This window comes from Podarcis cretensis, assembly GCF_951804945.1.
Source record: "Podarcis cretensis genome assembly, chromosome: 9".
NCBI classification, from domain to species: domain Eukaryota; kingdom Metazoa; phylum Chordata; class Lepidosauria; order Squamata; family Lacertidae; genus Podarcis; species Podarcis cretensis.
Genome location: NC_137178.1, coordinates 41,766,209 through 41,787,081, shown reverse-complemented (window position 1 = coordinate 41,787,081; position 20,873 = coordinate 41,766,209). Strand labels below are relative to the sequence as shown.

At 41.2% G+C, this 20,873-nt stretch overlaps 1 protein-coding gene across 1 annotated transcript in view; it reads left to right on the top strand.

The window, feature by feature from the left end:
- Window positions 1-20,873, top strand: part of DCHS2 (dachsous cadherin-related 2) — a 109,870-nt gene that overhangs the window by 44,008 nt on the left and 44,989 nt on the right. Inside the window, exons 2-3 of the mRNA XM_079990404.1 lie at window positions 10,084-10,275; window positions 13,629-13,860. Coding sequence (XP_079846530.1) covers window positions 10,084-10,275; window positions 13,629-13,860 — 424 coding nt within the window. The remainder of the gene's footprint in view (window positions 1-10,083; window positions 10,276-13,628; window positions 13,861-20,873) is intronic.

The following is a 20,873-nucleotide window of genomic DNA, read 5'->3' as shown; positions in this document are numbered from 1 at the left end:
GTATTTAAGTATACCTTCCTTAAGAAACCAGAGGCCTTCCTTTTGGGCATTGTTGACCAGAGTGTGCAAAAGAAGGACCGAACCTTTTTTATGTATGCCACAACAGCAGCAAGGATACTCATTGCTAAAAGCTGGAAAACTCAAGATTTGCCCACATTGGAAGAATGGCAGATGCAACTGCTGGACTATATGGAATTGGCAGAGATGACTGGCAGAATCCGAGACCAGGGAGAAGAATTGGTGGAGGAGGATTGGAAGAAATTTAAGGACTATCTACAAAAATATTGTAAACTGTATGAATGTTAAGAAAGATGTAAGATCCGCAATAAGATGGTTCCAACAATTTAGTTACAAAGAATATAAATTTAAATGTGACTGAAAGAAAAGACAAATTTTGGATGAACAATATGTTAGAACCAGAGTGTTTTAAATTATAAGATTTGAGATTTAATATTGGATAATTAAATGATATAAATTGAATTAAGTGAATAATTTGCTAGAAAAATCTATGTGTTTAGAAAGCAGGAACAAGAGATGTGAGGAAGTCCAAAGATGTGAATGAAACGTGGTTAATGAGAAAGATCTTGTTGTTATCTATGTAGATTTTTGTTTTATAAAATTAATAAATATTATTATATATATATAAAAAAAGAATTGCAGTAAGGTGCTTCCAGGCCAGAAAAGCCTCCTGCCATACCCTAATCTGTTTAACAATATAAGGGATGCATGAGCAGTTGATCTCAAGGGGCAAAATAAGCAGAGGGGAGCTTTGGGATTTCCCTTTCCCAAAACTCAGAATATCAATATTACAGAACCTTGTGAACTATCTTTAGAACACAAAAGTTCTTTTTGCTTTTCCCTCTGGACTCACAAACAAGGCCTTCACTCCTGTTCCAGTCTGGTTGGAGCCCTGAACATGAGCTCTTGGGGAGAAGGAATACCCTGCAACATTTTAGCGCAGCTCTAGTTGTAATTTGGGATTACTTTCCACAATCAGAAAGGCAGTACAGAACATCTTGTTTGAAGTTTAAAAGCTGAATTCCTGCTTTGCAAAGAGCATTCCATGTGTCTTCAGCCTCTGTGATTGATATTTATTATGATTATGATTATTATTTATGATTATTATTAATTGAATTTATATACCACCCTATACCCAGAGGTCTCAGGGCAGCTCATAGAATAAAATCAAAATATAAAACCACAAAATACATGATCAAAATAAAAACAACCACCCAACTCCCCCCCAAAAACCCCCCACATTTTAAAAGAGCATAGGATGTCAATCAAATCAACCAAAGGCCTGGTTAAAAAGTAACATTTTTGCCTTGCACCTAAAGGTGTATAATGAAGGTGCCAGGTGAATTTCCCTGGGGAGAGCACTCCACAGACAGGGAACCACTGCAGAGAAGGCTCATTCTCGTGTTGCCACCCTCCGGACCTCTTGAGGAGAAGGCATTCAAAGAAGGGCCTCAGAAGATGATCTCAGGGTCTGGGCAGGTTCATATGGAAAGAGGCGGTCTTCATCGTTATGGCTTGATTAGAAAAATAGCTATAGCAAGATCCTATCCCACCCCCAAGTCTTATTTGACCATGGCTATCCAATGTCTACAGCCACAGGTAAAGGTAAAGGTACCCTGACCATTAGGTCCAGTCACAGACAACTCTGGTGTTGTGTCTCATCCTGCTCTATAGGCTAAGAGAGCCAGCATTTGTCTGCAGACAGCTTCCGGGTCATGTAGCCAGCATGACTAAGCCACTTCTGGTGAACCAGAGCAGCGCACGGAAACACTGTTTATCTTCCCGCTGGAGCCGTACCTATTTATCTACTTTCACTTGACGTGCTTTTGAACTGCCAGGTGGACAGGAGCAGGGACTGAACAACGGGAGCTCACCCCTTCGCGGGGATTCAAACCTCCGACCTTCTGATCGGCAAGCCCTAGGCTCTGTGGTTTAGACCACAGTGCCACCCGCGTCCCTACAGCCACAGGTAAATTACAGCAAATGTCTTTTATTCTGCTGGTTGTCAGTAAAGGAGGTGCACATCGACCTTTTCCCATAGTCGCCTTCTTTTCAGGTTTTGCAGTTGTGTGTTTTCTCTTCTTGGACTTTTTTTTATATATAAGAGAATTGGGTTTTGACAGCTTGAGCCAGCAAGTCGCATTCAGCTTCAGTTAATCTGAGTTCCCTTGAATAAACAATTTTTCATTTCTGCTAAAGAAGCACCACACTGATTCGTTTTATTGAAAGCATGCTCTTCTGAAGACTTCTGCTTCTAGTGGAAGCGTGAGAATCTGGGATCTGCTGCTTGCGTGCTACAGGAAGCTTCACAGAGATAAACTTTGGTTTAGAAGCAGAAGTGAAGGATGGCTTTGTGACACATCCAGAGCTTTCTTCGTTCCCTGCTTGATTATGAAGAACAGTCTCATCCAGAAAAAGAGGCTGACAGCTCCACATTCTTTGACAGAATGTGCGTGATGCTTGGTCAGGGCAAATGTAGGTAAAGTTTGTCATGGGGGGAAGGGGCAAGGAAAATGAATCTATATGATTACAAGATGTCTTGGAAGAAATATCATCTGTTGCCAACTGCATTATTATTTATGTTGAGAAAATGGGAGAGCTTTTTAAAAAGCAGTTTGCATAAATGAGACAAGCTGTGAGGTTGGCCATGTTTTAAATTTTCCATACACCCTGGCAAAAAAGATTAACCCAAACAGCCTGTGCTTTATGACACACTTGATTTCTTAGTGTAATTATGGCTGTGATTTACAGACTCTGTATTTTTTTACAACTCATCTGCTTCTATTGCAGGTACAAATGTGGTTCTCTTTTTCACTTTCAAATATTAAATCTTACTACAAAAGACTGATAGTGGCAGGAGACTTAATAAAGCATTACTTGTTGTTTTTATAAATCATTGCTGTTTTCCTATACAAAAGTATCAATACATGCAGAAGGCCATATCTCTTAAGGCTCATCAAAGTAGCTATCCACCTCAAATCTTTTTAGAACTGCTAAATCATTCTGTAATTTCCTTTAATCTTTCTCTGCAATTTGGCATCAATTTCTAATAAACAAATGTGGATATTTCAGCAGATAGTTACAGAATCACATTTGAGAAGCACTTGGTCTAGCCTGAATGTCATGCTGAGCAAAACCATGGCTTCATATGAGTGTGCAGGCTCTTCCTTGTTGTTAAGATGCTGTGTTGAGCTAAAGTGTGCCATCCAAACCCAAGCTTGTGGTTTAGCTCTCCTGCACAAAACACAAACTGTAAACCATAGGAACAGACCTTGGTTCCATCTTGCATTTAGCCTGGAGAGAGCTAACACATGAGACCAGGCTTGGATGACACACTAAGCCTGGGGAAGTTGCTCCCAATACCAGTCACCATACGGAAGCTGAGAAAGGTTCAGATAGTTTACCGCTGTGGAAGATAAGGCTCAGTAAAACAGTTCTAGATGTAGATATATATAGCTTGTAGATTTTGGCAGATAGAGATATACAGATACATGCAAGTACAAAGTATCTCTGTTGCTCTACACAAGTTCAGCAATTCAAGACATAACACCAGACAAGTAACACAGACAGACTAACAGCAGACTCACAGACTGACACACTGAGCTGACACACATTAATCACACATATAGTCAGGGCACTGGGCCATTACCATAGCAGCTGGCTTAGCTGACCTTGCACCTGCAATTTGCTCATCCATGGGGTGAGCTAATTTACACTCATGAAGGAAATTAACCCCTTATCATGTCCAGTTACTCCAACAAGCCAAACTCTGTTAATTCAGTGCAGCTGCAGAAAGCTGGGGAGGAGCAGAGCAGCCACTATCTCCTCGTGAGGAGCCTGCATGCTCATGCATTTGCACTAAGCCATGGCTTGGCTTCACATGACATGTGACCAAGCCTGTAAATATTAGTAATTAGTAAAGACAGGATGCATATAAATTCCATAAAGCTTGAGTATCACATATTACAGAAACAGCTCTACATTCCCCTCTCCTCAATTCAGGATTACACTTCAAGCATCTGATGAAATGGCTTGTGCTGTAAAAAATGCATTGGTCTTTACGGTAGAGAGTTGGAGTTTGAGCAAGGAGGTTTAGAGGGTGTCATTGTGGGGTTTGCAGGCTTTACCTATCGTGTTTCAAATATACTGGATTTCACTGAAACGTGCAGTGCTTTGGAAAGTAACCCCTGCGTAAATGGGAAGTTGCCTGTATTACGTTTCCCTCCCCACTTCGTACTAACATATATATGCAGACTTTTGCATGTGTTTTTGCAGCTAGAAAAGTACTAAAAGTATACTATATTGTATAATCTATTTTGGACCACAGGATCTGTGAATTCCTATGTGTTGTTAGAATAGATAAACAGGGAGAAAGCACCCAATTGGCTATGGGTGAGCATGTCATTGTCAAGGCCTTCCAGTGATGGTACGAGACCATCATAGACCGAGTCAACTAAATTCTCAGCATCTGCTTAAATATTGATCTTCCTGATGTTTGCACATGGGTTGTGTATTCCTTCAGGACTTATACTGAATAAATCAATGGATAATATGTTCCAACAGCTTCTGTCAGCTTAGCAGGAGTCACATCCTACTTGGTATTCAATACTAGGCAGACACATGCACTGCTTATAATTTACACATGATTAGCTATAGTGTATTGTGTATCACTCTCTAACTGCAATAATGGCTTCAGTTCTTTTAAGCAAAACATTCTAATTGTCCTAATTAACTTCAGCAGCCACACTGGTGTTCGTAAAAAACAAAAACCAGTTCTGACTTTTTTTTTTAAAGGAATGCCAAGGAGGAAAATGTGATTAATGGGAGCCATATGTTGCTTTTACACGTTTGTCCTGCAGTGGTTTGTAAGTCTGTAGCACTTCTAAACTAAAGCAAGTGGTCATCATATTGGAAAAGTGTCAGCACTTACATTTGCTGATACTTAGCCATATTTCGAAGAACAATGCAGATGACTGCTTCACCACAATACAGATGTTGTGCGCTTACACTAGTACTGGACCCACTTCAAGGTATTGCTCTTAGCCTTAAAAAGTTTGCGACCCAAGTATCTGTTAGTGCATCTCTTCCAATACCAATCTCCCCAGTCTTAACATTCTGCAGGAGGTGATCTGCTTGTGTGTGTATGTGGGGGGGTGTACTTGAGAGAGAGAAAAAACACTTTCTGTGGTGCCATCCCACTTGTGAAATGCCCTCCCAGGAAACTTCCAGATGGTCAAATCATTTAAATGCCAACTGATGACTTGATTGTTTATCCAGGCCTTTTGATGTGTATTGACAATAGAGTTTGTGTTAAGTCCCCTGTGGATACTCTCTATTTGACTTACTGCTCTTTTAAATATTTTTTTTTATGTGGGAATACTAGTTTGTACCACATGTGAGATTCTTGTTTGTTAACTACTGATGGTTGCTACATCAGTTTTCTCTAATCAGAAGCAATAGAAAACTGCTATTTGTTCAAACCTGCAGTCAGTAGTGTTCAGTTTCCACTCCTCACGTGAGAAAAGGGAAGGGTGAATTGTGTGAGCTCTAGTCTTGCTGTAGCATGTTGTTTTAACACATATCCATGATTCAGTTTTGTATCTGAATGTTGTCAAAGGAGCACAAAACAGCCTGTCCAGCCATATAGCCAGGATATGGCCTTCTATGCAATGCAGCCCATATATAAAGCATGTGATACCATGACCTGCTTCCAGTCTCTTAAGAATGGTTAAGAGGATTATGTCTGCACTCACCCTGTTGCCTAAGACAATAAAGCAGTGACTCTGGAGTCATTACTGTAAAATATTATAGTTCAAAGGCTTCATGCATAATTGAAAACAGGCAAAATTATAATATATTTATGTAGCTATTTGAAGCATTGACATCTGGGAATATATAGGCTAGTGTGGTATAAGCATACAGAATATAATTCTATCCTTCCACCGAGCTATTGTCTGTCCAAATATATTATGCAAAATGTGGGACAAACTATGGTACTAAAAGTTAGCAGAATAAAGTTATTTTTCCAGCAGGCAACTTCTTGGTTCCGTTATTTTAAGGGTCGGACTTGGGGCAAACACTGGTGTGGCAAACTTAACTTAGAAATGCAACTTGAGTGCCTGTACTTTATATATTTCATTCTCATTCTCTTCCTCCCACCCCCTGCCCAACTGAAAGGGAAACCTTGAGTTTAACCCCATTATATTCCTGCAATACAATACTTCCATCCTTGTCCAAACCATTTAGATGAAAGGTATGTGATAGAATCCATCTTCCCCCCACGTCTCAAAGTGCAGTTGACTTTTCTGCTCTATTGCCCATACACCTGCAAGCCTGCCCTTCATTTCCTCTTGTGTTGACCACAGTACAGTAATTTATTATTGAGACCAAACTCAAGATCACTTAACATGGATTAGTTATCCTCTAACAGCCATGAACTTTCTGGTTGTATTCAACAAGACTCATGCCACTTTTAATACTTCCTCTCTTGCTCCAGGCTGAAGCCCCCAGTGGTGTAATAGCAAAACCTGCAAGAGTTCAGGGTAATAAGCATGTGGTGAGGTCTGCTGACAGCTCACAGTGTGGCTGGATGCAAGATAGTCAGATGTAAGACCAGCTGTTAAGTAGAGAGCTTGGAGCGTTGCTTCAGCGCTGGCCTGGAGCCAAAGGAGAAAACTGCTCAGAATTGAAGGGGCTGCATAGCCAGCCTGGAAAATAAACTTACTATATGACAGCAGACAGTGCTCTCCCAAGCTGCAATTGATCTTTAAGAAGGTCATTTGAAGCAGAGGATAAGGTCCAGGAAACCTCTTCAGGCACACAGAGGGTGGAGGTATTGTTCTTCTTGAAGGTCTTCTACCTCCTCCATGGAAGTCTCTAGCAAGGTGGTGACTTCAGAAGTTGTCTTCTGAACCAGTTCTTCCATGTTGTTGGAACCATTTTTTGGTTGGGGTGGTGGCAGCTAAGATTTGGGCTGGATGCTTATGGATGTAGTGAAGGATTCTAATCTGGTTCAGCTATTCTGAACTTGGAACCAGGGGTTTGCTAGTTCTGGTTAACCTAAAGTACATGGGGGGTAATCTTCTCAGTATTTCCTTAGTGGTGAACTCTTGCTTTTTCCACGCCCTTATTAAGCTAAACTAAGGAAAAAGCTTAATAGCAGCATGAGGTCAGTTGCCATGGCAATCACAGAGGAGGGGAGATTTCTCTAGCTGAGGAATTACATGTGTGCAGGGGAATATGCACAATGGCCATTGGTTATGCACATTAACCACTCTACATTACCCTTAAGATACCTAAAAGGTAGTTTTTCCATTTTTGAGAAAACCGTATGCCTATGGATTTGCTTATTCCTTTCAATGCATAATAAAACACTAATTTGTAACATGCAAAAGGTTGCATAACTATATTGATTTCCTCGTCAATAGCATGCCTTTTGTAGTGTGCTTTAGAGACAATATTTCAAATGCAGTTAATTGGAAAGTAAGCTGATAAGCATACAGTAGTCTTACTGCGAGTTGCCATCTGTTATACTGCGGACAGAAAGTATCACAATATTTATTAACAATATTTTTATATAATGTATAGAACTTCTTACTTCATTTATCTTCACAGCAGTTCGAGGAGGGAAATACTCCTTTCAGAAGATGGAGATTTCATACCTTAAAAGAGTAGGAGATTCAGAATGAACCTCTGGAGAGTTGTACTAAGTTAAGCTTTAGACACTTTTGAAAGAGCTGCAATGGCTCTTGGGGGGATATTAGAAAGGGTTCATAGTTTATCTCTATGGTTTTAAAAGTCAGAAAAAGTAACTCAGGTCTAAAGTTTTACGCATAGCTGCAAAAGCTTCCTGATGAGTATTTCATTGACCATTTTGCTGTTTAGTAATTTCAGTTCTAAATCCTGGTATGTTGGTGGGACAGGTTACCCGCCACACATTCAGGGTCCCATATATATTGGTGTGAACCTGAAGGACATGTGTACATTGATGCATGCAATTGCTGCAGTCAGGGAGTAGCACACTCTTGATTTTGGCAATTGCATGTAGCTAAATATCTCTTTGGATCTATACCATGGGTAGGCCAGATCCAGCCCAATTGCCTTCTAAATACGGCCTGTGGACGATCTTGGAATCAGCATGTTTTTACATGAGTAGAATGTGTGCTTTTATTTAAAATGCATCTCTTGGTTATTTGTGGGGCATAGGAATTTGTTTATTCCTCCCTCCCCCCCAAAAATATAGTCCGGCCCTCCACAAGGTCTGAGGGGCAGTGGACTGGCCCTGTGCTGAAAAATTTGCTGACCCCTGATCTATACCATTTCTGAATTAATGTTCTCTTGTGTCAACCCCCCTCCCCCACCTGGTATACCAGGAATGTGCTGAGAAGAAGTGTCTTCCCTTCGCCGTCTCCATAACATGTTTTCTTCCATCAAACAGGCAGTTCTTGTCTGCATTTGGAAGTGGTCTAGTGCTAATGCGGGTTGACTTTACCACATGCTTTTCTCCACGTGCTTTTCCTAACAGTGGCTATCAGCCCTTCCTAATGGAGAGGGATCTAGTAGAAGATTAGTTAATTGCATTTCAAGGACTGCAGTGAGGAATTAAGAGTAATCAATGGGCACACATATATCCATTATTTCCTACCTTGAGTTTGTATGCCAAAAAGTGCTATAGAAATTATCATTTATAATCTTAATTATTAAACAATTTGCCATTAATGTGCCCGAGCTTTAGCATAGTTATTAACTGCTTCTGTGTAACTGCATGTGCCCCTAAGCTTCTTTTAGGTACTAATGATTTTAAGAGATAAAGATTACAGCACATAAGAATGGAGAGAGAGCATGGAAGAGTAACACAGCTGATGGTGTGCCTTGTGGAATAACTAAGCAGCATTCCTCTAGTTGCACTATTATAGTTATTAAGGTAAATCCTTCAGTTTTATGCCAACAACTTGAGGAAATCTCTCTCTCCCTTCCTTCCTGCCAGACACTTCCTTGTGTATTGTGGAGTGAAAGGGAAGCTGACTGTCTAGATTGCCTTACCCCAAGCAACATGCACTGCTCTGCTATGACCGCTCCCCTTCCCTGGGGGTGTGGCATTGCTGGCAGACATCCAGGACCCAGGAGTGGGTGGAGGGATGCTGCCCACGTCATTAGGGCTCCCGGTCATGTCATGGCACCCCCCGTCTGACCAATTGGGTTAGCCGGGGGCGTTGCAGCTTGCTGTTTAATCCATGTAGGGGAGGTTGTTGCCTCCACCTGCCCCTCTTCGTAAAGGGTATCCCATTAAAGGGATCCGGGGGTGTGGTTCCTGTCCGAAGCCTGGGCATGGGCTAGGGCTATGCCACGACTCCATCAGTGACCCTGGGGGATGCTCTTAATTGATGTATATCATAGGGCTCCCCCTATCGGTGGTTGACCCTTGAAAGACTTCCTGCAGACAGGCAGGAGAGTCAGAATATAGTCTGGCTTCACTTAAATGCCTAAGCCAAACCGCTCACATCTGTAACCGATAAAGTGGTGGCCTAATTTATCCCATTAACCCAACATACTTGTGTCTGTGTGTTTATTTCTGAGGGGAGCTGCGGGGTCCGGGGCCTTGCCAAGCAAGACTGTATACCATTCAGCCAGCCTAGGTCTGTAAATGGTAGTCTTTTCAGTCTCAGTACTAGAGCACTGTTCAAATTTTCATCATGATACTTTTGAAAATAAACAGCGTAATCCTAGACATACCTATTCAGGAAAGAAGTCCTATTGGGTTCAGCATAGTGGCGTAGCATGGGTTGTCAGCACCCAGGGCAAGGCAAGTAATTTGCGCCCCCTAACCCATGGATTTGCACCCCCTAACCCTAACCCCCAGATGTTGCGCCCGGTGCGGCCGGCCCCCCCTGCACCCCCACGCTACGCCACTGTTCAGCAAGACTTGGACCATAATAAGTATCTATAGGATTGCAGACTAAGTCATGATGGAAGAAATATACATCTTATTTGAAAAACAATGAATTTGTTGGATCTATCAATAATAATGAAATAATTAATGGATTTTTATCTGTTGTGCTACTGCAGGTCAAGGCTACAGACAGAGATTCAGGGAATTTTGGGCATATTGAGTATTTTCTATATGATGGATTCCATAATTATGAAAAATCAAAAGCGTTCCAGATTGACCCAAGCAGCGGCCACATATGTGTCTCACAGGACATTGACAGAGAAGAAGACCCATCCACATATGATCTCCTGGTGAAAGCAGTAGATGGGGTAAGTTTCACACTTGGATAATTCCACGTTAGCAGCCATTTGTTGTTTGTCAGGTGTGAAGGTAATACTCACTGTTTGTCACTACATCTGGTAAGCTAGATCAGTTGTATCAATGCAGTCGTGCAACTTAAAATGTAGTTTAGTGAGCCATTGTTTATAAACCATAGCTTAGGGTTACATGTGAACCAGGCCACTTTCTGTGACTACATCTGGCAACAGGGAGTTCCCTAGGTCAGCTGTATTATGTAAGGATTTACCTCAGTAGCAGTGAGTTTGTGGGACTTCTGCAGGGGATTTTGACAGGTGTGTGGGACAAACCTACTGTCATTTGTGTGACACCATAGAGACATAATAACATCAAGCAATCAACAGGTGGGCAGCTCTGCACACCTGCCAAATTTGGCCCGCAACACTGATCTTGATAAGGATCTGACCTGTGGAGCCATTAAGGTTCACTACTTATTCCTTAGTGTGGAGCAGTGGACAATTCATATTTATGGTTTAAACTTATGGAGAAAGACATACTTTTTCACAGGGTTTCCTTTTAAAGTTTGTGAAACCTTGTTAGACCTTGCAAAAGGACTTAATCACCCCCTGAGTTCCATTTAAGTACATTTATTTAAGCATTTAACGGAGAGATTTAAAAATGGAAAGTTTCTTTTAAAAGAACATAAAACACATAATTAACTAGCTACATTTTCCTTATCAGGATAGCTAACATTTGGTTACTGACATTTCCAAGCAGCTTGCAATTGAGGGCAAATGGACACTTACCTTGTTTTTTGTAGGAACAGAGCCAGGCTTTGACTCTTCACCGTTGGCATAAAAGCCAAAGAGAATCTGGCAATCTAGATTCTGGCAAGGTGTTTCTAGGGAGCACAGTAGACTAATCAAGAGGAGGTCGGAATTCACATGCTGCAATCGGATAGTTTGAAGTGCCCATGTGCCTTTAAGGTGTTTCCTACATTTTCTTTAATTATAGTTTGCTGGGTCTTTGTGTGAGAGGGTAGTCCACAAACATTTGGATGTGGAATTGTGCAAGCTCTACTGGCTATCAGTTCCTAGGCTTGAGGTATTAAGGAAGGAGGAAGGAGGTCGCTTTTCATTTCATTCACCCATTCTCCTGAAAACACATTTCTTTCTTTGGCATCGTTTTTCATCCCATTCCCAACTCCAAAAATCATCTGGAAAAGCAAACACCAAACACTTTGGACCAGCGGTGTAAAGCACTGCATCTGACTAGTGTTGATGGGAAAGGTTTACAACTCCCAAGAATTAGGCTTTTAGCAGTAGTAGTCACTTCTTTTGGGGGAAAAGAAATGACACCGTTTTCCTTCTTCCTTCACATGTGAAACAAACTTTTCTGTGAAGCCCAGCACCAAATATATTCATAGCATGCACAGACTCAAGTTGCCTTCATTGTACATTAATTCCCTTTATTTCTTCCCAGGCATTTCATGATGCTGTCTTGTAACTGCAGCATGACAATCTCAGTGCCAGCCTAAATAGACAATACAGCCATATGAGCTATTCTTGGGAGAAATGAAAGGCTCATTGAGAAATAATGTTGATGGATGCTTCAACTCCACAGCAATCACTGCTCAAGATGTGCAAACAATAAACAAAAGACCCAGTATAATTTTCTGGGTGATGTTGCTTTATACAGTAGATTTTGTATGAAGTCCTCTGCTTGAGTAGCAGGGCAGAGGTTCATGGTTGAGAGTAATGAGAAGCAGTTTCAGCTGTTGTAATAGAACCCCGCTGCCAAGTTGTAGAAGAACTGTGTATCTGAGGATGGTAGAACTCTAGTCTCTTACAGCAGTTAGGCAGCAATCCTAAACAATCCTGCAAGGCTGTTTAACATAGTCAGTCTTACTTCCAAGTTTACATCTGTAGGAGAAATGACACTTTGTGTATATCAAAGAGTTTTGAAGCAGGAATGATGCAAGATTGTGGCAGAGTCAAAACATGATTGGCTGTCACTGTCCATGGCAGAGATGAAGTATCTACTGTATTGCGATAAGGGACATTCCCAAATAAGCAATGGTATAATTTATTGATTTTATGAGTGGCTGGCCGCTTAGCTTTGCAAACTTACTGTTAATTGATATTGAACTGCAAGTGGGAGAATCTCTGTCCATTCCCCATGTGGCAGGAAAATTGATTGGTGTGTCCTCCAAGTTCCTGCATTATAAATGTGGGTTCTAGCTGTACTTGCTATGATCTTCTTATGGAGATGAGAGCTTTATGTCTGCTTGACACAGTGAAGGACTGAAGGAGACATATATTTTCAGAATATATATATATATTTTTTTACTATAATGATGTTTTTTTCTGCTTTTATTGTTCTTTGCCTACTAATAAACTGTAAAAATGAAAAAAAAATATGTTAGGATCCTTTCAGTAAAGCAGCTACTAGTTCTAACTCTATCAAAGAAAGAAAAAAGTAAATAAAATTTATAATTATTATCTGAACAAATTTAAATCTACCAGACATGATAAATTGCTGGTTATCTAACTTATACATAGTACTTGTTATGTTCCTAAAGTAACAAAGTGACCTTCAAACTGAAAGGGATGCTGAGAAATAATTTAAAAATGTATATTTTCAATTCTTCCTTCCTTTGAATTTTGCCCATGTGAAAACGAGCCTCAGCTCCAGCTTCAAGCTGAAGAAGAGGGTTGGTCTTTCCTTTGGCTCTGTGCTTCCAGAGAACTCCAAGTGCTTTGACATCACCAAGTCCCCCAGTACCCTTTTCTCCTCTACAGCTCTGGAGATGAGATGTGGGACTTCCTTTGACATAGCTGAAATAGCCCCCAGCCAGTTGATCTAGAAAGCACAGCATGATCAGAACTCAGAGTAACTTGAAATTAACAAGTGGCTATGATGGCTTCTTTAGTGACAAGATACATTAAAGTAGGCTCCAATACTTTGGCCACCTCATGAGAAGAGAAGACTCCCTGGAAAAGACCCTGATGTTGGGAAAGATTGAGGGCACAAGAAGAAGGGGTTGACAGAGGACGAGATGGTTGGACAGTGTTCTCGAAGCTCCAGGAGGCAGTGGAAGACAGGAGTGCCTGGCGTGCTCTGGTCCATGGGGTCACGAAGAGTCGGACACGACTAAATGACTAAACAACAACAACAACAACATTAAACAGATGTATAATTTTTATACTGTTCAGTTACATTACATTGCTACTCAGAGGTCCTTTAAGTCTGTACACTTTCCCTTCAGCTATCTTGGGATTGGCTGATCTCCATCAAGGTGAAACAGGTCTAATTGCATTCATGTCTTCTGTGCTTTGTTATAACTGATGATTTGACTTGGCATTTGTTGTGATTCATTCAATAGGGTGGCCTGAGTGCTCAAGCTTTCGTCCGCATAGAGATAGAAGACATTAATGACAATCACCCTGTCTTCGACCCAGCGGTTTACACGACAAGCATCAGCAGTCATACGCAGCCGGGAACAGAAGTAATCAGTGTCGTTGCTACGGACAAGGATTCTGGAATATATGGAGTTGTGACTTACGAATTGCTGCCGGGTGACTTCTCTTCCCTGTTCACAGTGGATACATCTACAGGTATGATACAAGGTGCATGAGACCCACAATTTAAAATCATATTCTGCTGATACAGATCAGGATAACTCCCAGAACACTGTGCAGAGGGAGGAGAGGGCTGATGGTTTTGTTGGGCAATCTGAAATGCTGGCTCTGATGGGACCATCTGCTTATCGCTACATGGAATTCCACGCTTAGTGTTCGTATCCAATGATGTCTTTGGAATATATACTTTTTGTGAGAACAACCTACTCTGCACTACCCTCCCACTGAAGACAATGTCAGTATTTAACTCTGCCTTAATTGACTATTTCAAATGCCATAGAATGTATTTCAGTAGAATGTCTTTCATGAAGAGGAACCTAGACCGTGAAAACCTGGGCTTTAATAAATCTTGTTACAGTACTTACTGGTCTGTTACTGCTGCATTCTGCAAGGCTTCCTTCCAGTTAAGTGTGCATAGGAGTGTGACTTTAGGCCTAAATCCAACGCAGAATTAGGTGTGCTTAATCTTGTCAGTTTCAGAGGGGTTAAGCAAGTTAAATTCTGTGTTGGATGAAGTCTGTCTTCAAGGTACTGTCTCTCCTCACCCACCCAGCCCCCACCATGTCCTATTGAACATTGTTTCTTCATCAAGTGAAAAATCATGTTCTCCCTATGCATTTATGCAGCATATAAATGGATTTTCCCTGGGTTTTGTGAGGAGACAGTTGGTCTGCTGAAATCGTAACATATGCTAAAGATGAGCTTGTGAAAGTACACACAGAATATGAAGAGTGCAGCCATGAATATGGCAAAGATATTTTGAGTGATTCCTTTGTTTATCTTTGAAGCTAATCTTCTCCAGTAAAGCATTTAACTTGCTTGGAAATTCCTGCATGTGGGTCATGACTGCTTCCATGTAACATGCAGCTTGTTGCTTGTTCCAGCTTGGATTTCTGAAATCATTTCAGAAGAGCTTGCTTCAAAACAGGTTTTGGTGTTTAAAGTGGTAAAACATTCTGGATATAAGGTATTATTTGTGGCCCATCATGGTTTACCTCAGTCGTAGTGGCTGGTATCATTGGCTCTTCTTAGAAAAGCAAACATTTGGTGTAGAAGACATATTCTGTCACAGGTTTTGACAAATGCAGCAGTGAAATAACATTGGATTGTGTATTTTCTTTTTTTTAATCCCAATTTGACTGCAAATGTGATTTCGTCTTACACTTTATTACAGGAAGAATTAATCCATTTTAATTTCTAAACTGCACATGGCATTTTTATATGGTGTGTAATAAAGCAAAATCAATGCACACATGAAAGGGTTGACATGAGTAAAGACAGATTGTGAGATTGAAATCGTTTATTTTGGAACATTCTGAAACCACATCCTTTTGAAGAAAGCCTTCCTTAGTTTTTTGTCCAATCTGCATAAGTAATTGATAGCACATTGAGACCACTGAAAGTAAATGGGAGTAGGTTAATGCGTTTGGCTTTGACCTTTTGAGAACTAGTTGTTCAGTAACGGAAATCCTATTCGTGGTCTGAACTTAGCCACTAATGGATTCATGCCTCTGTTAAAAAGCACCACAGAATTTAACTTAAGTAAGATTGAGTGGAACTTTCAGGTATGGAGAATACTGGGAACAATTAGGGTTTAAAATGGCTCAGGGGGGAATTTGCAGTAGAGGTTTCTGGAACTAATCCAAAGCACTTTTGTGTATGAGAGTTATTCACTGAGTACTGGCTACAACCTGAGCCAGTAACTGAGCACCTTGGAGGATGGGGACTTGTTCTGATGATCCAATAGCTCGCCTAACTGACTGAGCAAATCACAGCTCAAAACCCTTCAGAAAATGTGTATTGCTACCCTTCTTTCTCTAGCTTAGGATTCCTCAAGAATGATTTTGCGCTCTCTCTCTCGGTCCTTTCTTTAAGCATGGAGCAAATTATGGGACACTGCATTTGTATCCCCGAACAACAACAACAACATCATAGTAATTTTCTTATTTGTACTCCATCCATCTGGCTGGGTTGGCCCAGCCATTCTGTGCAACTTCCAACATATATAAAAAATAATAAAACAATACACATTAAAACAAGGTTTGCATCATCCTTATGGCTTTGGTATCTGTGTGTTTCCTCCATTTTGTAGTTTTCCTGAATCCAAGCACAGTTATACTAATATTTAGTATGTTAATATCAAATGTTAAGCAGTAAGAACAAGTGTCTGTAGTTTACAGACTGGCATCTCCTTTTCAAAAACCAGTCTTCCTGTATAAATAGATGCCTTTGATGACTCTCTGGAAACTGCAGTTGCTTCAGAATACAGGTAGCCAAGTGAGACTGGTGATTAGGAACACATCTCACCAGTGTTCAAAGAATTTCACACAATTCAAACACAATTCAGAGTGCTGGTGCCTACCTTTAAAGCTTCACATGACTCAGGGCTCAGTTACCTGAAGACCAGCTGCTTCCACAACAGCCTACCTGTGCATTAGGATCACTGGTATATTCTTCAGAAGCTCTCTGGAGGGCTCCTTCTGTCTAAATTAAGTGGGTTATGATTGGAGGAGAGCCTTCTTGGTGGTGGCACCCTGTTTGTGGAATTCCTTCCCCAGGGAGGCTCTCTTCCTTTTGCCATCAGGTAAAACTTTTTTGATGCTTTCGGCCTTTAAAAATGTGATTATTTTAATTGCTGTTTAAGTTTTCAGTATTTTGTTTTCTATTATTTAATTGTTATGCAAACTGCCCTGGAATGACAGCATACATTATTTTAAATAAATAAGTGAATACATAAAGAAACCAATTCAAGGAACATTTCACATAGAGGCCAGTGACTCCCGAGATAGGTGGAAGGAAAAGCATTTGACCTTTTGTATAGAAATTGCTGGAATTGATCAATACAGTGGTACCTTGAGTTACAAACGCCTCAGCTTACAAACGCTTCAGGTTACAAACTCTGCTAACCTGGAAGAGTTACCTCGAGTTGAGAACTTTGCTCCAGGATGAGAACAGAAATTGTGTGCCGGCAGCGCAGTGGCAGCAAGAGGCCCCATTAGCGAAAGCACACTTCTAGTTAAGAACAGTTTCAGGTTAAGATCGGACCTCCGGAACGAATTAAGTTCATAACTAAAGGTACCACCATAACTAAAGGATCCACAGATTAGCGATCATGTAGATGCTTTGTATAGTAGTACATTGGGTTAAGAACTTAATTTGTTCTGGAGGTCTGTTCTTAACCTGAAACTGATCTTAGCCTGAAGCACCACTTGAGCTAATGGGGCCTCCTGCTGCTGCCGCACCGCTACTGTGCAATTTCTGTTCTCATCCTGGAGCAAAGTTCTTAACCTGAGGTACTATTTCTGGGTTAGCGGAGTCTGTAACCTGAAGCGTCTGTAACCCGAGGTACCACTGTATATCAATTACTGCAAATGTGTGAGATTATTTAATGTTTTGATGTACATATTCCATTCCTTTATCATTAAATTTGGACATCATGCCAAACCATGATACGAGCTTCCAACTATAGATGCTTAATGCCACTTGTCTACTTTCAATTTGTGTCTACACAGCACTCCAACCACTTGACTCAGTGGCCTACAGAGTTGGAACATATAGGAATAACAAAAGCGTTTTTGTTGAATCTGACTATTGGTCCATCTATCTAGCCCAGTATTGTCTAGTCAGGCAGCAGCTCCTCAGTGTCTCAGTTAGAGACATTTCCCATCACTTGTTACCTGCGCCTTTTAGTAGGAATGCCAGCAATTGAACCCAGTACCTTTGGTGTACAGTGGTACCTCGGGTTACAGACGCTTCAGGTTACAGATGCTTCAGATTACAGACTCCACTGCCCCAGAAATAGTACCTTGGGTTAAGAACTTTGCTTTAGGATGAGAACAGAAATTGTGTGGCAGTGGTGCGGTGGCAGCAGCGGGAGACCCCATTAGCTAAAGTGGTACCTCAGGTTAAGAACAGTTTCAGGTTAAGAAGGAACCTCCAGAACAAATTAAGTTCTTAACCCAATGTACTACTATACAAAGCATCTACATGATCGCTAATCTGTGGATCCCCTTAGTCTGCCAGTTCAGACATCAGTCAAACTATAGTTAACACAAACCATAATTTACCAATTGAGAACTCCTATTTATGGTGTGCAAACCAATATGCTAATATGTAGGTGAGATTCCTTAACCATGAGTTTGGCTTGTTGTCTGAACGGAACTATCTTTCTAGGTTGTGTCTGCCATAAGAAAGAGAGGTAAAGCAGGATTTTCGTAACATTCAAGAACACAAAAAGCTTCTGTTCTGTATTCTTTGTCCAGCCTTTTTCTATGTGTTGCTGTGGTTACCACCAGGAAAAGCGGCCTTTGTCAATCCAGAGCATAAGGTCGTAAAGGTAACAGGCAGCAAAAATCCAGTAAACCAAGATAAGCTGCCCTTCCGGTGATGTACAACATAAAATATACAATCAGTAATTAAAGCATTAATAAATTGCAATGCTAAAAAACAGTACAGCAAAGCAGCATAATAACAGAACTGGATTAAAGGCTTTGTGCACCGCTGACTCGTGTTTCTCAAGAGACTGAAGTTTTTGTACTTAATTCTTAGTTCATAGATCAGACAAATAGGCAGGTTGGAGAAAAATTTATTCTGAATAGGTCACTGGAAATGAGCATTGACCTGCCTGAGTGTTAAGTTGCTTCAGCTGCCAGATTTGAAGGTGAGTTTGGGTGACGAACTGTGCATACCTTTTTAGCCATCTGCCTGCTGTCTGAGTTGGCTGTCAAATCGTATTAGTTGGAAGCCATCTGGGTATAGTTAATCTATATTTTTCCTCTTAATAGCTTATTTTTTCAAAAACACACACACAACCCCCCCCCCAACAACACTCTCAGTGCAGGTTTGTTCTACTGCAGGTGATTACTAATTGAAAGAGCCTAGAAATCTGGAAAATTATACCTTTAAATGGTTAGAAGTAAACCAGTCCATTTGAATGATCTACTTCATTCTACCTGCTGCTGTTGACTACTAACAAATGCATACTTCACACATGCTTTAGTTACCTGTAGTTAAAGAGCTGTGTATCAGAAATGTTAAATAAATTGGCAGAACAAGCAAGTCAACCAATTAGAAGCTGCAGGCAGATGGCCACTGTTTTGCACCATGCAGCTGATTGAAAGCAAATCCCGAATGCCCAGAATGCAATGCTACATGATGCAGGGTGGTGGGCAGAGCAGGCACAGATGAATTTGAGGTTTGCAGTAAGTTTGGTTTCCAGCCAGCCACAGGGCTGCTGGCCAGAGGATGCTGTAAATTAGTTTCTTCTGGAACAGCAAGAATGGTAAAAATGAATCAAAGTTCTACACAAGGGGTGGGGATCTGGTGGGTGGGCTGGATCGCTAATCTGCCTTCCCTGTGAGCCAGCTGAGAGTCTTACCCACCAGTCAAGCACCTGAAGAATCTTCCCCAGTTATGGCTTGGGTGTACCTCATAGTTTATTCTTGGTTTCTGTACCAGGAAGGAACTGATGAGTTGCCTGCTCAGAACTAAGGTGATCTGTGCCCTTCATTGTATTAATTGCTGGTGGCAAAGTAGAAGCCATCTGTCAGCTTGCCTCATGCTGGGAAATGTGGGCTGTGGTTTCTGCATTTACTCAAAGGTCAGGTTACCAGTACTTAACTTAGTATAGCAATCAGCATGTTACTTACCTGGAGGTAAGCGGATTTGTATCCAGGTAAATGCAAGCCTATGCCTAACAAAGGCTACAGGTAATTTCGTTGATTCGCTCTAATCCACCCTACAGTTTGAACCAGAAAGAAGCATACCGGGGGCTGTGCATGTACCATAGGGTAAAATCTCATTTTCTGTGCAGCAGGTGCTGCAAAAATAATAATATATGCACTGAGAGTAATCCTATTATTAGTATAGGGTTTCTCTGATTACTTGCAGCTGAATATGAAATATAAGTTTCCCATTCTGAGTGAAAGATCTATGTAGATCTTGTTTAACAGATCTAATTCCTTCAATATTATACGCTCAGTAGCACCAATGTGCAAATGGAGCTATTTATATGCCACAGCTTTCTCCTTACCTTCAGGATGGAAGTTGTTCTGCTACTGAAGTGAATGTGGGAGTCTCAGTAGAGCAGGGTGTGCCACGCTTTGGTTCATGGGCCACCAGTGGTCTGTGAGCTTCATTGAGGTGGTTCACTGTCTGTGGATTTGTAGTTGAAGATGGAAGACAGCACATCCATTGCATTCAATAGACTGATTTTAGTTGCTCATATTATCTATTTTATTGTATTGCTGTTTGAATTCCATGGAGTACAATGAAATGCAATATATAAGAAATAAAAGAAGCAATACAAATACAATAAAAAAAAAACCATACAGCATCTGACCAGTGTGGTGTAGTGGTTAAGAGCAGTAGATTCATAATCTGGGGAACCGGGTTCACGTCTCCGCTCCTCCACATGCACCTGCTGGGTGACCTTGGGCCAGTCACACTTCTTTGAAGTCTCTCAGCCCCACTCACCTCACAGAGTGTTTGTTGTGGGGGAGGAAGGGAAAGGAGAATGTTAGCCGCTTTGAGACTACTTCGGGTAGTGATAAAGTGGGATATCAAATCCAAACTCTTCTTCTCTTCTTCTTCTTCTTCTGACGCAGCGCGTTACTATTGTTGCTGCAACAGGCAGAAAAATAGTTAAGTGCTCCACCAAGATGCTCAGCAATTTTCAAGTGGTCGATGGGGTGGAGAGAGGGGAACCTTAGGAACCAGGGCAGCAGAAGATCTCTGAGATTCCCTTATAAAATGAGTGGCAGAAGCAGCAAAGGCTGTAGGTGTTGAGGTCACATCTTGGCAGGAGCAAGAGAGCCATTGGGCACACCTGCGCCTTAGCTGACATGCCTCTTCCATAGTTTAGTAGACTAGATGCAGAATGACACAAATACACCAGCAGTATGTGTACTGTAGTGTCCACTACAGTTTTGGATGGTGCACTAGGTGAAAGAATCAATTGAAGCCAAACTGGGTAGTATTACCTACTGGTT